This window comes from Larimichthys crocea, chromosome XXIV, assembly GCF_000972845.2.
Source record: "Larimichthys crocea isolate SSNF chromosome XXIV, L_crocea_2.0, whole genome shotgun sequence".
In the NCBI taxonomy this organism is placed as follows: domain Eukaryota; kingdom Metazoa; phylum Chordata; class Actinopteri; family Sciaenidae; genus Larimichthys; species Larimichthys crocea.
In genome coordinates this window covers 19,711,634-19,725,640 of record NC_040034.1, presented here as the reverse complement: position 1 = coordinate 19,725,640, position 14,007 = coordinate 19,711,634, and the positions used below count along the sequence as shown (strand labels likewise).

At 40.6% G+C, this 14,007-nt stretch overlaps 2 protein-coding genes across 3 annotated transcripts in view; one reads left to right on the top strand and one right to left on the bottom strand.

Moving 5' to 3' along the window:
• The window catches only part of trappc12 (trafficking protein particle complex subunit 12), a 32,247-nt gene extending 23,232 nt beyond the window's left edge, over nucleotides 1-9,015 (bottom strand). Inside the window, exons 1-3 of one of the 2 annotated variants that reach the window (XM_010743784.3) lie at nucleotides 8,865-9,015; nucleotides 7,176-8,504; nucleotides 6,003-6,119 (exon numbers count right to left, since the gene is read on the bottom strand). In XM_010743784.3, coding sequence (XP_010742086.2) covers nucleotides 6,003-6,119; nucleotides 7,176-8,504; nucleotides 8,865-8,897 — 1,479 coding nt within the window. In that variant the 5' untranslated portion in view covers nucleotides 8,898-9,015. The other variant, XM_027275208.1, reaches the window with a different exon arrangement.
• A 65-nt stretch (nucleotides 9,016-9,080) lies between these two features.
• The window catches only part of eipr1 (EARP complex and GARP complex interacting protein 1), a 64,742-nt gene continuing 59,815 nt past the window's right edge, over nucleotides 9,081-14,007 (top strand). Inside the window, exons 1-2 of the mRNA XM_027275209.1 lie at nucleotides 9,081-9,252; nucleotides 9,448-9,531. Coding sequence (XP_027131010.1) covers nucleotides 9,211-9,252; nucleotides 9,448-9,531 — 126 coding nt within the window. The 5' untranslated portion in view covers nucleotides 9,081-9,210. The remainder of the gene's footprint in view (nucleotides 9,253-9,447; nucleotides 9,532-14,007) is intronic.

The window sequence follows — 14,007 nt, the reverse complement described above, 5'->3', positions numbered from 1 at the left end:
GTTTAGAGATGACTCAACACAGGAGAGCCCAATCACATCATGAAGTGGAATGAATCATGGTGGCTAAATATTCTATATAAATAGAGCTTTTTACAAACAGGGAATGCTATTAAGAACGAAACCTAAACCCTTAGCAATAATCAGGGCCAGGACTTAGATATAAATAAACAAGACTACTGTAAGCGTCTACAGTCATGCAGCTCTGTCACACTGTAACTGTGCACAGCGGTGCTTTGAGCTAAATCCTACAATGCTAATGTGCTGAAAACTTACTAAAAACACCTTTTTGAGTTAGCATGTTAGCCTTAGTAAACAGAAAGTACAGCTGAGGCTGATGGGAATGCCTTTAGTTCTTTAGGCATCTGAAGTCATAGACACGTAAAATTTTTGATCTGACTGTGGTGATGTATGAAAATGTTTAAGGATCACCAAAGTTCTTTTCATTCATCCTGAGCAGGACATGAAGGTAAAAATGAAATGTCAATGAAAAATTGGCAGTGAATTAAATAGTAGTCACAAAAACCCTGATTGGGTCTGATGCGTTTTAGGGTCTTTTTGCAGGGACTGTTTTGGCAGATCACCACCAAAGTTTAACTGTATGTAATTTATATATACTTGATAATATACATGTTAAATTTCATATGTGTTCGACTCAGGACAACCCTCTCACATAGCTAAATCATCAAGGATAGCGTCCATTTGCAGAGTGCTAAAGTGAATTATTTAAATAATTCACTTTCAGTTAGTAAGGTAAGAAGTTAAACTTTACTTTTACATCTACATCAATAAATAAACTGGTAACATTTTTGTGGTTAGTGCCAATCAGAGAACCTCCAAGCAAAAAAAAAAACTTTGCCCACCATGGAAAAGGTAAACCAAATCACAAGTTTGTTGAAAGTTTACAACACAAACAGAACTACCAGCACCTTTCTAGGCTTCCAACCACTCAAAGCGACCAGTCACCTATACACACATTCAGACAGTGATAGCAGAAATAAACTCATCCATCCACACACATTCACACCGATGGCACAGAGTTTGGGAGCAATTTGGGGTTGCTCAAAGACACTTCTACATGCAGGAGGGTTCAGGGATCGGACTGCTGAGCCTCTGATAAGTGGATGACTTGCTCAACATCCTGAGCCACAACTCCTACAAGTAAATGTTGAAATTACAACAGTTTATAAGAAACAACTTGTTTTTTTATGTTGTCTGGTGATGCAGTACTACTAAGATGATAATCAAGAAATCAATGCAGGAGGGTCAGGAGATTCAAACCCACAGTAGCGCTCCACATTCAGGTAAAACCTGAGTGTGTGTGCGTATGTGTGTGTGTGTGTGTGTGCTTACGGCTAGGTGAAGCTCTTCTGCCTCCATGTTTCTCTCACACAACATTACATTCTCTGTTTTTTTTTTGTTTTGCTTGTCATTCCTTGACATCTCTCCTGTAGGCCTACACTACCTCTCTGGCTCACTGTCTCTCTCCTTTCTTATGACTCTTGCTCAGGGGAGCCACCCACACCATTTGGCAGACAGCGTATGATCCTCTTACATACGCACACTCACCTACACCATATAGTTGACTGTAAGCTGCAAGTACCACCTTGTATGTGTGTGTCCGTGTGTGTGTGTGTGTGTGTGTGTGTGTACACCAAGTCCAGAAGGCCCTTGAAATATGCACAGCAGTCCCATGCATAATACATGGGCACAGCAGGAGAAAAGAACTTGTGAGCCGAGTGGATCTCCACCTCTCCATCTCTCCACTCCACCCCTCCCCTGCCCACCTCATCCTCCTCTCCTCTTTCCCCTCTCTCCATCACACTGTCTGCTGCTGCTGTGCATATGTTTTAAATAACGACTGTCTCTCAGGGTCATCTGTGGGTCAGAAATGATGATGGAGGGAACGCGTGAGGGTTAGAGAGATAGATAGATAGATGGCAGCAGGAAAGGGAATGAGGGAATGAGTTGAGACTGCACGGTCACAAAGAAAAGACACTCATTTTTATGCTTGGCAGAAGAATCGCAGAGGAATGTAATATGGAGAGAAAGGGGGGACGAATGATTCACTGTTTTCAGTCAGCTGAGGCCTGACCACACAGCAATTTCAGTGGAATCACTGACTGTACAGGCTGACTGTCAAAAGGTCAGACAAGCTGCACAAACCACAGGATGTTAAGCTGTGGTAACTGACCAGTGGTTCTGTCATTTAACTCCAGACAGTCAGGTAATGTTCCCAGAGAGCACCTGCTGCACGGCACATGTATAACCAGAAGTCAGCGAATCAGGAACTGCTTCAAACTGTTGCACTGAGTTGCTGAGTAGCTATTTTCTTTGCTTACAGATGTCCTCATCAAGTTGTTTTGGCCCCTCACCCTGATTCTGAGTCCTTTATTGTTAGGTATCTGATGATACTGAGTCCGACCTGATAGTTGCATATATTTACCTAAACGTTTGTTACAGGATAACTTCAGTATTTTTCAGCCTGGACCCTATTTTTCCATGTTTTTTTGTGAAAATACTGGAGTGAGAGAGAGGTCAAGGCATCAGAGAAGCAGCGAGGAGAAACATTTTGTAGAGTCCGAATATTTTCACAGTTAACTACACGAATTAAGGGTTCATTTACACCAAACTGGGAGTTTGTGATTATTAGAACAGTGAGGTTTTGGTGAGTTTTATTTTGTTTGAATAAAGGAGGTAAATTTACTATTCTGTCAATGGCGGGCCGATAGAAATGCTCTTTCTGGTTAAACAAAAAGAAAACACGAAAAGATGTGTCGCTGTACGGATCTTTTCCATAATATTGTCAGACACTTATAATAACAATCTAAGCCTGTCGTGGCAAAAAAAAAGACTTTACAGGGCGAACTCTGACGTTGCGCAACTGCCCATAAGGATTACAGCCTGGTTTCACTTCTGCTGGCTGCAACGCTCTCGCTCAATACTGGACCGATTTCATTAATTGTTGCCTTCCTTAGTCACTTAGACACAACAACATGGGAAAATAGGTTGAAAAAGACAAAATCTTCAAATATGTAACTGATTAAATAGATTACAGCTGTTACTTCAAAGTATTTCATAGTTTTATACTTTTTTTACAATATGCTTAATCCAATAGAGACCAAATGTTAATTAGCCTTGCTTGATATGACCTGCTGGTAGAAAACGACATTTTCTAATACATGTTTTCAAGTATCACCAGTACAATCTTGAGGTACTGAGAAACTAGATTTTTTAGGGAGAAATATAGCTTTCACTCTTCTACATTTGTCAGTTATTAGTTACTACACACATTAAATATTTACATTAAAAATATATTATAATTGCATTATTAAAGATTAAACCAATGCTCCCCAACCCTTTTTGGTTTGTGACCACTCAAAAGCAGCTGAGACACATTGCGGGTTTATCATTTATACCACAGCTGCAAGGATTAATCAGTTAGTTGTCATTTATGAAATGAATCACCTGTTTTGTGTTATTTTTTTTAAAATAAAAACAGTTCAAGTCCAAATTTTCTGACATTTTATGGACCAAACAACTAATAATAAAGAATAATTAGTTGCAGCCCTAATTTACATAAAGGAGACATTTTGTACAAACTAGTCGTCATGCTCAACTCAAGACAGTTTCAATTAAATTGTTGTTTATTTAAATAAACATATGCCAAAGTTCAAAAAGGCAAAAACTAGATAAAAATACAATAGATATAGATTTGTGTATAAGAACTTTCCCTCTTCCGTTATTAATCTCACTACGCCTCAGATTTAGCGTGTAACAGTTTGAAGGGGCCCGACCACTAGACTGCATCATGTACACTGATGTGTCAGTATTAACAATCTAAAGATGTCACATAATATATCAATCACAAGGAACATTTTATGATGCTCTTGTACTTTTACCTAAGTAATGGAAGACCTTGCCTTGTAATTGAGTATTTTTAACCTTGTTGTATTAGTATTTTTACTAAGTGCTAAGTACTTCACCTACCACTGCAGTTTGTCATTTTAAAATAGAAACTGCTGGCTGAATGTTTTGCAGACTGATCTTTGCTAATTAGAAAAGAGAGGAAAAAATAACGGATTCATGAATTTTGCCAAGACAACAGAGTCACTCACCGGCGTAACCAAACACATCCACACACTCTAATTTTCACTTTCATTTGCAGTGAAATCCTTTATAATGCTGTCATAAAGGAGAGCAGCGCTGCAACACTTGCAGGCTGAGGTGAACAAAACACAGTGGAGCACAATAAAGTGCAGATTAGATACAGATTTTTTACCAAAATATGCCTAGATCAGTTCAGATACCGATCCTTAGGGTTAGCTGGGAACATCTCTAATTTTTATTCATGCTTTATCATCAATACACCTCATCGATAATTATGACAATTTCTATATTTTTATAGCCTCTGCTGGATACACTACAGCCAAGTGCAAAGCAGCCAACATTAAACTGCTATCACAGCCTTACATGCCTTCCCTTGTGTCCTTGTGAAGAAATAAAAAGTGTGTGTCCTGCTCATAGGTTTGTAATAACTAACTACAGAACAACTGTGGTGCTTCTCACTGAATGCTGACAGCGCTGTTAGAGCAGCCGAGGTGGCAATCACACTGGACAGCAGTAACAAAAGCGTTGCCCATTTTACAATCATTCAGCACCAGAGATTGTAGCAGTTAGTAGAAAGAAAAACAGAGTGCACATCTAACTGCTGTGCCTCTGTCTTTGGTGGAGAATGTTTAAATCCCTGATTACAAAAGTACGCACATCCAAATCCGATAAACACTAGGTGCTGAAGTGAAGTATGAAAGCATTATGGTAGAGACTAGATGATGCTGAACATTTATTGGTATGCCACCATGTGATGTTTCAGACATGTCTGAAGAAGGACTGAGTGTCATTAACTTTGACCTACATTTTATTGCAGGTTTGTTTTTCTCTTTCTGCTTTATGCAAATTAAATCAAGCTGTATTGTGGAAACCTCACACGATTTGACTGAAACCTACTAAGAAGCTATTGACACAACAATGTCCTCTTAAGGTCCACTTACCCACTTGTCTCAGAGTTTTCAACCACATTGTCTTCATTGTGAAATTAAGAGACCCAGTGAGCATTTCTTTGTTAAAAAAAAAAAAAAGTTCGAAACTGGTTGAAAAGTGAATTTTTTTTTTTTTTGTTTAACTATCTGAAGACATTGATTGAATATTCACACTTAGACCATATTTCACTGAGATTTGCAATAATAATAATAATAGCCTATCTAATGTAACACATGCAAATTTCTCAGTTGAAAGCCAGTATAAATGTAAAAACTTGACCCACAAGGAACTTGAACCCCGGTCTCCTAAGAGTACAGACATGCTCTGTATGGAAAGTGTCATGAGGTAACTTCTGTTATAATCTGACACTATATGAATAAAATGTTAATGAATATGGTAAGTCAGTAGCACAGTAGTTGTAGCTGTTACCAATAAGTGCTTGCCTGTGTGTGTTACAGCAGTAAGCACATTACAGGATTTTTCATACTACGATGTCCTGGAAGCTTCTTCATAAAGACCGCATTTCAACTACTGTACCAGTGTAATATGACTTTGGAGAAATATCTTTATCTGCTGTCGGCCTACAAACAAAAACAAATGATCAAAATGATTTAAACAAATTTGTGTTTTGTGACACGCAGATGTTCAACACTGAAATCCTGCACAGATCAGTTGTTATAAAAAAATCTAAGCTCATCTGCTGACGCAGACCAATTTTCAAAGCTCTTGCATGAGTAGACCTTGAGGGGAGATCGTTTTGTCAAAAAGCTGTTTCCAGGGTCAAGAACAAACTCGTGCAAGGACAAAATGAGCAAAAATGAACCACAGCTAAACTAATGGTGACTTCACTACAACAGTAAAGATTCTGGATTCTTTTTGAAATGAGCAGTGTATTATGAATCTGAACGTCAGAAGTGAACATGAACAAATTAGTCACAAACAAAAAGGTACAATAAGTGACTTACAATGAGCTGTTTGAGGCCTGTGAAGGACTGTTCCACAGAGTTGGCGGTGAGGACCTGGCGCTTCATTGCTGCCTGCTCTCCCAGGAAACGAAGCATTAGGTCTTTAACGGCATCGCCCTGCAGCGAAACACACAGATTTAACATCACATCACTAAACTGTACAAGCAAGACATCTGAGAGTTGTCATGCTGGTACTTAGACTCAGAACCTGAGGACAGATCCAGACTCGACATGAAATGAAGTAGATAATAAAAAAAACCTGGTCATCCTCAGATTTGGAAAGAATCAATAATCAATAAAAAAATATCCAGCCTAAATAGCAACAGATCAAAAACTGAGACTGCAGAAGACGCTATGTTTAATCCAGCTTTAGACGAGATCTAATTTGTTTGCTGAAACTGGCTCTTAGCGGGTAAAAACACCAAGATGACGGAAAGAAATCCTTGATTTTTATTCATTTATTCAAGCAGGCATTCAAACACATTCTGAGGGGATAATGAACACAATTGGAGCTGGGAGGTGGACGCACACCGTACGATTGAATTGAATAAATAAGCAAATTGATGTTTCATCAGGGTTGTTATTATGGATAAATGTTGCTGGTGAAGGAGCTCAGAGGATGTTGAGCACATGTGCTTACAGACGAACGACAAGTGTCTCAGCAATGTGTGTTGTGTCAGAGAAGGAGGAAGGTCTGATGAAGGTTCCCAGACTTTCTTAAACAATAAATTCCAGGACATTCCAGGGCCAATTCCCACAAATTTAAGGATCAGACACGGCATAGTTTCAGATACGGATCAAGGTCAAACCTAGTAACTCTAGAGCTAAAATAATGAATCAATTGATTAATCGATATGTTACAGCTGAGCTCTCAAAACTTGATGATGGGACATGTTGTGTTGATAAATAATTAACACATGAATCGCTTTGAAAATAATTGTAAGCTGCAGCTTTGAATATCATAATGATAGAGAGAAATGAGATTCATAGTTTCAGTATAGTTAACGTGCAATAATTGTTTTTGTTATGTTATACTTATGTTACAAAAGACAGATTTTAAAAAACAAATGGTTAAGATGACATCATCATCATCATCAAGGTGAATTTTTTGAAGAACCTTTACAGCGACACAGAAGATGCTGTGACATTTGGCTGCCTGAGTGCTTGTCCTACCTGCAGGTTGTCAAACTTGAGTCCAGGCATGGTAAGTCTGTTGGTCTCTACATATGCTGGGTTATACTGCTGGGTGGCCACAGAGATCAACACCTTCCTGGTCTCCTCAGAGGGCAGCCAGGCATCATGGCGCCTGTCCACCTCACTCAGGCTCAGCGCTGTTGCAAATGGGTCGTCGCTGCCCGAGAACACAGCCTGGAGCTGGTTGAAGGGCTGCGGCTGAGCAGCTGGGGCAGGGGCTTGAGTTGGGGCTGGGACTGCTTGGGGTGGAGGAGGTTGGGGCTTGACTGTGGATTCGGTAGGGGCAGGGCCAAACACTGAGCTAGGAGTGGGAGCACCAGAGTCAAGAGGTCCTCCCGGGGTGGAGAGGGAGGAGGAGGTGGAAGAGAGCTGGCGCTCAGGAGTCGGGGCTATGGGCGCCGGGTTGGGACCAGGAGACATCTCAGCGTTTGGGTTTGAAACAGAGATGAAGGAGGAGGCCACTGTAAAGGAATCAAAGAAGTCGGAGGCTGGATTGACCTGTCCATTGTCCGTGAAGAACTTACTGAGGCTGGGGCTCGGCTGGCACACAAGGGGTGCCGTCAACTTGCTGGGGGTCACTGCCTCAGCGCTCCCCCCACCACTCCCCATGCTGAAGCTGGGGGACTTGATGAGAGTGGGCTGGAAACCGTCAGGCACCAGAGACTTGGGCTGGGTGCCTTGGCTGAATATGGTGCACACCGGCACAGGCTCGTCTTTGGAGCTCGTCTCTTTAACTTCTTTCATCGCCGGTTCCTCACTCTCGAGCTCAGATGGGCTCTGGGCGTCACCTTGAAGTGAGACCTGGGCTGTGACTTGCTCTTGCGCCTCCGTCTGCTCCTTTGTGTCCTCTTCCACTCTCTGCTCGGGATCGCCTTCCTCCTTGTCCTCCACCGACACTTTGATCTCCGTCGTGTTCTGTCCAATTTCACTTTGTTCCTCTTTGCCGCCCGGAGGCTCCTGTGCGTTCGCCTCCTCCTCCTCTCCTGCATCCAGAAAGGAATCGATAGGAGCTACGTCGTCCTCCTCGCTGTTGTTCGGCGAGTCGGAGATCATGACGCTCTCCATCATCTGGTCGTTGAGCTTGTCCATCAGGCTCTCTGAAGGTGTAGCACTGCTGTCCTCCTGGGGAGTGGAAAACTCCACGCCGAGGTCGATGCTGTCTTCCTGGGCGAGGACGATGTCCCTGGATGGGGTCTGACTGGTGGTGGCCTCTGAAGGGTCTGGGGTTTCCTTGGTTACATCTTCCACTGTGATGTCCAAGGTGACTGGCCGCTGAGCAGGAGTCTCCCCGCTGTCCATCGTACTGCTCTTAAAGAATGAAACACAGCAACAAATGACTGACCAATACACTCTCTATAGTCTTTCACAGACACGTCCTGTCATTGTAAGAAAAGCTATAAACTGATGTCAACACAGACCCGGCCGTCTCCTCTCAGATTAAATTACTGCTGTGGTTAGTTACTGGCTAACTGCTAATGCTACGTTAGCCGGCTGGCTATCGTGAGCTAACCCGGACAGCTGGCTGCACATGACCGACACACGCTTCACTGACAGCGGCTCACTGCGCTCACAAACAGCGGAACATGCCACCGTTCAGTTTAATTGACAGCAGCGCACAGGGACAGACAAAAGAAACAAACTCACAGACGCTAACAGACGTTTACTTACTGAGAGACTGACAGATACAAAGCCACAGCGCATGCGCAGCTCTCCGAGTACGGTATACCGGAGCTGACAAACCTCACGCCGCCGCCGTTTTTGGTATTCTCGATTCCGTCTACGCGCTTTTAGCAAAACGACGCAACGTCACACAACCGTCGTTACGTTCATATATTTTTCTTCCGTTACGCATGCGTCGGTTTTTTTGTCGTTCTGAATCGCGGAAGTGCTGCTGCTGCTGTTGCTGTGTTTGGTGCAGTACATAGCACAGTTTTAATATTTAAGTGTTTTCATGGTGACGCGGCGTGTTTTTTTAAAGAATAGAAAGTGCTAACTACGCCAACACACCTTGGAAATGGAGGACGACGCTCCTGTCATTTATGGTCTGGAGTTTCAGGTATAACTGCTGCACTCTCACATCATACACACTGTTTACCTGTGTGTGAGAGAGAGAGAGAGGGCTCTATCTATGTGTGTTATTAACAGTCAGCGAGTCTATGTCATTATCCGAGTCTGCACGGAGGAGTGTTTCCATATTTATTCCCTCCTGTTGCTGACAAAGCTTTAGTCATGTGTTTCGTCTACTCTGCAGGCACGAGCACTCACTGCACAGACAGCTGAGACTGATGCCATCCGTTTCCTCGTGGGCACACAGTCACTGAAATTTGACAACCAGGTAAGAAAAACTGTTCATGGCAACAGGCGTTGTACTGTTATACTCGTGGAGTTCATGGTAGTTATGTGTAGACTGTTGTTGAGAAATTGCTGAAGTCAAAGGTCAATGGTGAGGTCAGGAAGGAAGAAAGTGTTCAGGAGCCTCTGATGTCTTATGCTGTATTATTTATTGACGCTTGGACAAGGAGAATTAGAGACACTCTCAAAGTTCATCAGAAGTGCCTGAGTCGGTCTCACATTCTGTCCAGCTCATGCTGGTGGATCGACTTTAAACCCCAAGATAACACCACAAATACTATACACCCAGAATTAACCAAAGAGAATGTCTTTACCCATGCAGGTGTTATTGTCAACATATTCTAGTCTGGAGACACAGATGCTGTTTACGCAGATTGGAACGTCAACAAGCCAGCTATCTATTATGACTAGGAAGGCAGCAATAGGTCTCTTCGACCCTGGCCACCACAGTGTTGACAGAAATTGGCACCTAGTCAAAGACAAACAACTAATACTGCCGAGCACCTCAAGGCCCACACGTGACCTCGTGTAATACAAGGAATCTGACTTGGCTCTTAATGTTCATGCACAGATATAGACACAACTAAAAACAAAGAGCTTGACAGGTAAACATATACATTACTAGTACTACGTACAGATCAAAATATATATCATTATATAGATCTCTCTTTATATAAATGATACAATTTGTAGATAGAATAAAACAACAGTGCTAAAATAAATATGCCTTTTGTAGCAGGTTACATTTTGTACATGAGGTAGGTGGACAGGACAGTATACAGACACATACAGTGTGAACAGTAAATTGTGTATGAGTGATGATATTTACATGTTTAAAGAGTAAAAACTGAATTTAAGTGAGAATAAATAATTTACAGGTACAGTGGATGTTTGAAACACAGCTAGTATTCCTGACACTGTTAACTGTTCATCAGGGATTGCCTGTGGGAAGAAGCTAACTAACTAAGCCTTGTGCAAATATCCTGCATGACAGATATATGTAGTGCTCAGTTATTAGAATATATTATACTAAGTAGGGCTGCACGATATGGCCTGTAACCAATATCTCGATATTTTTAAGCTATATCGCGATACACGATATATATCTCGATATTTTTGTTGTTGTTGTTTTGTATTGTTTATTTCTAATAAATAATAATGTCATTATTACCTTGATAGCATTGTAATTGCTCAGAATCAATGTAGAACAGTAGATTTACACTTGCTGTATGAGACACACCTCTTTTTATAGCATTTTAACACTTGTCATATTTTTTATGAATTTTTAATATATTTCATAATGTACATATGAGCACTGAAGCAGTGCAGGATCATACTTGGCTTATGAGACACACTTTTTTAAATCAAATTTTAACCATTCTTCATATTTTATAAATAAACCTTTAATAAATTTAACACCCACGTCTTATTTTGAAAACCGGAAGTGTCCACACGCTGCAGTAAGCTAGCGCTGACTTTCCCAGTTTTCTCAAAGTATTTGACATAAAGTCGCAATAAGGGCGCACTTGAAAATATTGGAGCAGCTGACGTGACCACGCGAAAACGAGAGACGGCTGGCGTGACCGCAGTTGTTTTTCTTCGGAACCAAGTCGTCCGTCTCCATCTTCAATTAACTCGCTCGGGCTCTTCACTTCTCTCCTCACTTGATACAAAAAGTACGCATGCGCGCAGGGGATTTTTCTGGGTGGGCGGGGAAGTGTGCTGCGTGCTGTGAGCAGCACCAGGAGTGAGTGACACAGGCAAAACTCCGGAGAATTAAATGCCAACGGCTTAAAACATTTACGTGACAAGTACTCGATGGTCGCGATATAGTCATTTCATACATCTCACGTAGAACAAGCCGCGATATATCGAGTATATTCGATATATCGCCCACCCCTAATACTAAGACAATATATTATAATAAAACAATTATAATACAATTATAATATAATTATAATACAAATGATACATTATAATACAAATTCAGGCAAACAGAAGAAGAACAAAAGCAAGCACAAATTAAAATATTTGGTTTAATTTGAATGAATCTTAATGATCAGTTAACAGACATGTGTGTACACAAGAACTACAGTTTGACTGAAACACAAACAGAAGTTAACTTATGAATACATATGAATAACTTTCTCTTCATCAATGGCTGGTACGACGCCAAACTGGTTGTAAGATGAGAGGAGAGGGGATGAAACATAAAACCAGATGTAGAATATGAGGAGTGCATTTGTTCAGTGTTTCAGACTTTGGTTGCCGGATGTAGAAGCTTCAATGGAACATTACAGAGAGCCCTAGCCAAAACAACACACCAGCCCAGAGTAGAAAAAAAATCACAGTTCGCAAATCACAAAACTTCATTTTGGCCCTTTGAGTTATTTCAAGGCAGTCAGGATTTTAGTCCAGGATTTTAGATGGTTGGCTAAATTTATGATATCGTTATTAATGCACAATAGGGCTTTGTCCTGCAAAAAAAATGAAATCAACCCCAAGAGGTAAAAAGATCAAGATTCACTGAAGGCGCTTTGTCTCGGAGTGATTTGGAATAAGGATACCTTCTTTTTCCTGAAATCATTCATATTGTAGATGTGAGATTAATTGAAAAATCGATCATAAGGACTCCAGTAGTTGCAACGTATGGCATATTTTTGTTCCCTCAACATAAAAAAGATATAGACACAAGATTTCTCAATTTTTTTGACACGTAAGTGGGAGTATCAAAGAACAACATATACATAATATTCACAAATGGACAATTTCTGTAACCTTACATTGCTGGTGATCTGTAGTTCATTAAGTTTTCCATTCACATTTTTAACTGCCAGTTGCTAAAGCAAAACTACATTAAGTGCATGTTCATTTGGTTGTAAGAGAATTACATGTATTGTATTATATTTTAGTTTGATGTGTTCGACTTAAGTCTGCAGCACGGGGCTTTTACATGAAAGTTCACGCAGTACTGATTAACCGTATCACTGCCAGCTCTCTGTATTCCACAGTATACCAAAGTTTTTAAATCTTGTCTATGATGACATTCCTGTGTTGGTACAATGGTCACAACCATGACTGGCTTGCCAGAGCTGAAGGGTGGAATGAAGATAGCGATGGAGTAGGCTACAGCATGGTGGAAAACTGTAGGCATATGTCATGACCACACACTGACAAGTGTTACTCTCACTGCCAGAAGGGAGAGACACAAGCTTAAGGTAACCTGAGGGTCTGCAATACTGTGTGTAAAGTGTGTGCTTTGAATTGGGAATAGACCTGATAACATTTTTAGTGCTGAAATAATTCGATTGGGAACAAGTTTTTATAGAAACAATTTTTATGATCAATTATTTGTGAAGAAAATAGCAAACATTTGCAGCTGTTTAAATGTGAGGATTTTCAGCTTTTCTCTAATTTGTTAACTGATCGAATGAATTGACCATCGTCTGTTATTATGGGCATTATTTTCTGCTATTTTCTAACATTTTATAGACAGAATATTTGTTTTTTTTTTTTTTTTAAAGAAATGAACAAACAACATTCAAAAACTCAAAGATGTTTGAGGACTAATATAAAGATGAGATGTTCGGCATTGATAATCATCAAGAGCTCAGGGTGATGTTAAATTGTGTCAGAGGAAAGAGATTCAGTTGACTATAATGAAAGGTAAAGAAAAGCAGTTATTTCTCACATTTGAGAAGCTGGAAGTCGATTTTCTTGAATAATTCAAGTGATGTATTGATTCATTTTCTGTCAACTGACTAATTGTTTGAGCTCTACTTTCTGTTGGTCAATAGATTATCCAAATTAATTTGTATTAAGTGATAATTGATTTCATTTCAGCACTGTTTGGGACCACAGGTATAGCTCAGGAGACAGCCCCCCCCTAAATAATAGAGAACTCTGTTGTGTGCATCTATGTTGTGTATATATTTCTGGTTTCCGAGTGTTTAGTGAGGGTTTTGTGCTTCGGGTGCGTGTGCATGCATGCATGCACATCTTGCAGAGGTCATTACAGAGACAGATGACAGAAACAGTTGGCTATAAATGGGGGGAGAAATAATTAGCTCTCTGAGAGAGAGAAAAAGAGAAAGAGAGATTTCTGCCTTGAAAAAACAAGCCTGTTTTCTGGCAGCCTTCAGTGTGAAAACGGTCTGGCACTAAATGCAGACGTGGTTCAATCCAAGTCTTGTGTAGCGAGTCTAATACAGAGCTCGTTGGGAATGGTGACAATGCATCCCAGTCGATCTGTGTGATTTCTTATTACACACTGTCAGTAGCTTAATATACTCCTCTTAACACTTTCCTCCACTCTGGCATGTCAGAGCTGAAATACAAGAATACCACAGAGGAAACTTCTTTAATAGTATTGTAAATCTAATCTTAGTACAATTAGATTTTTTGTAGTAATGAAGGTGCTCACTGCTCATTTATTTAACTATAGACTGTGAGGTTCTCT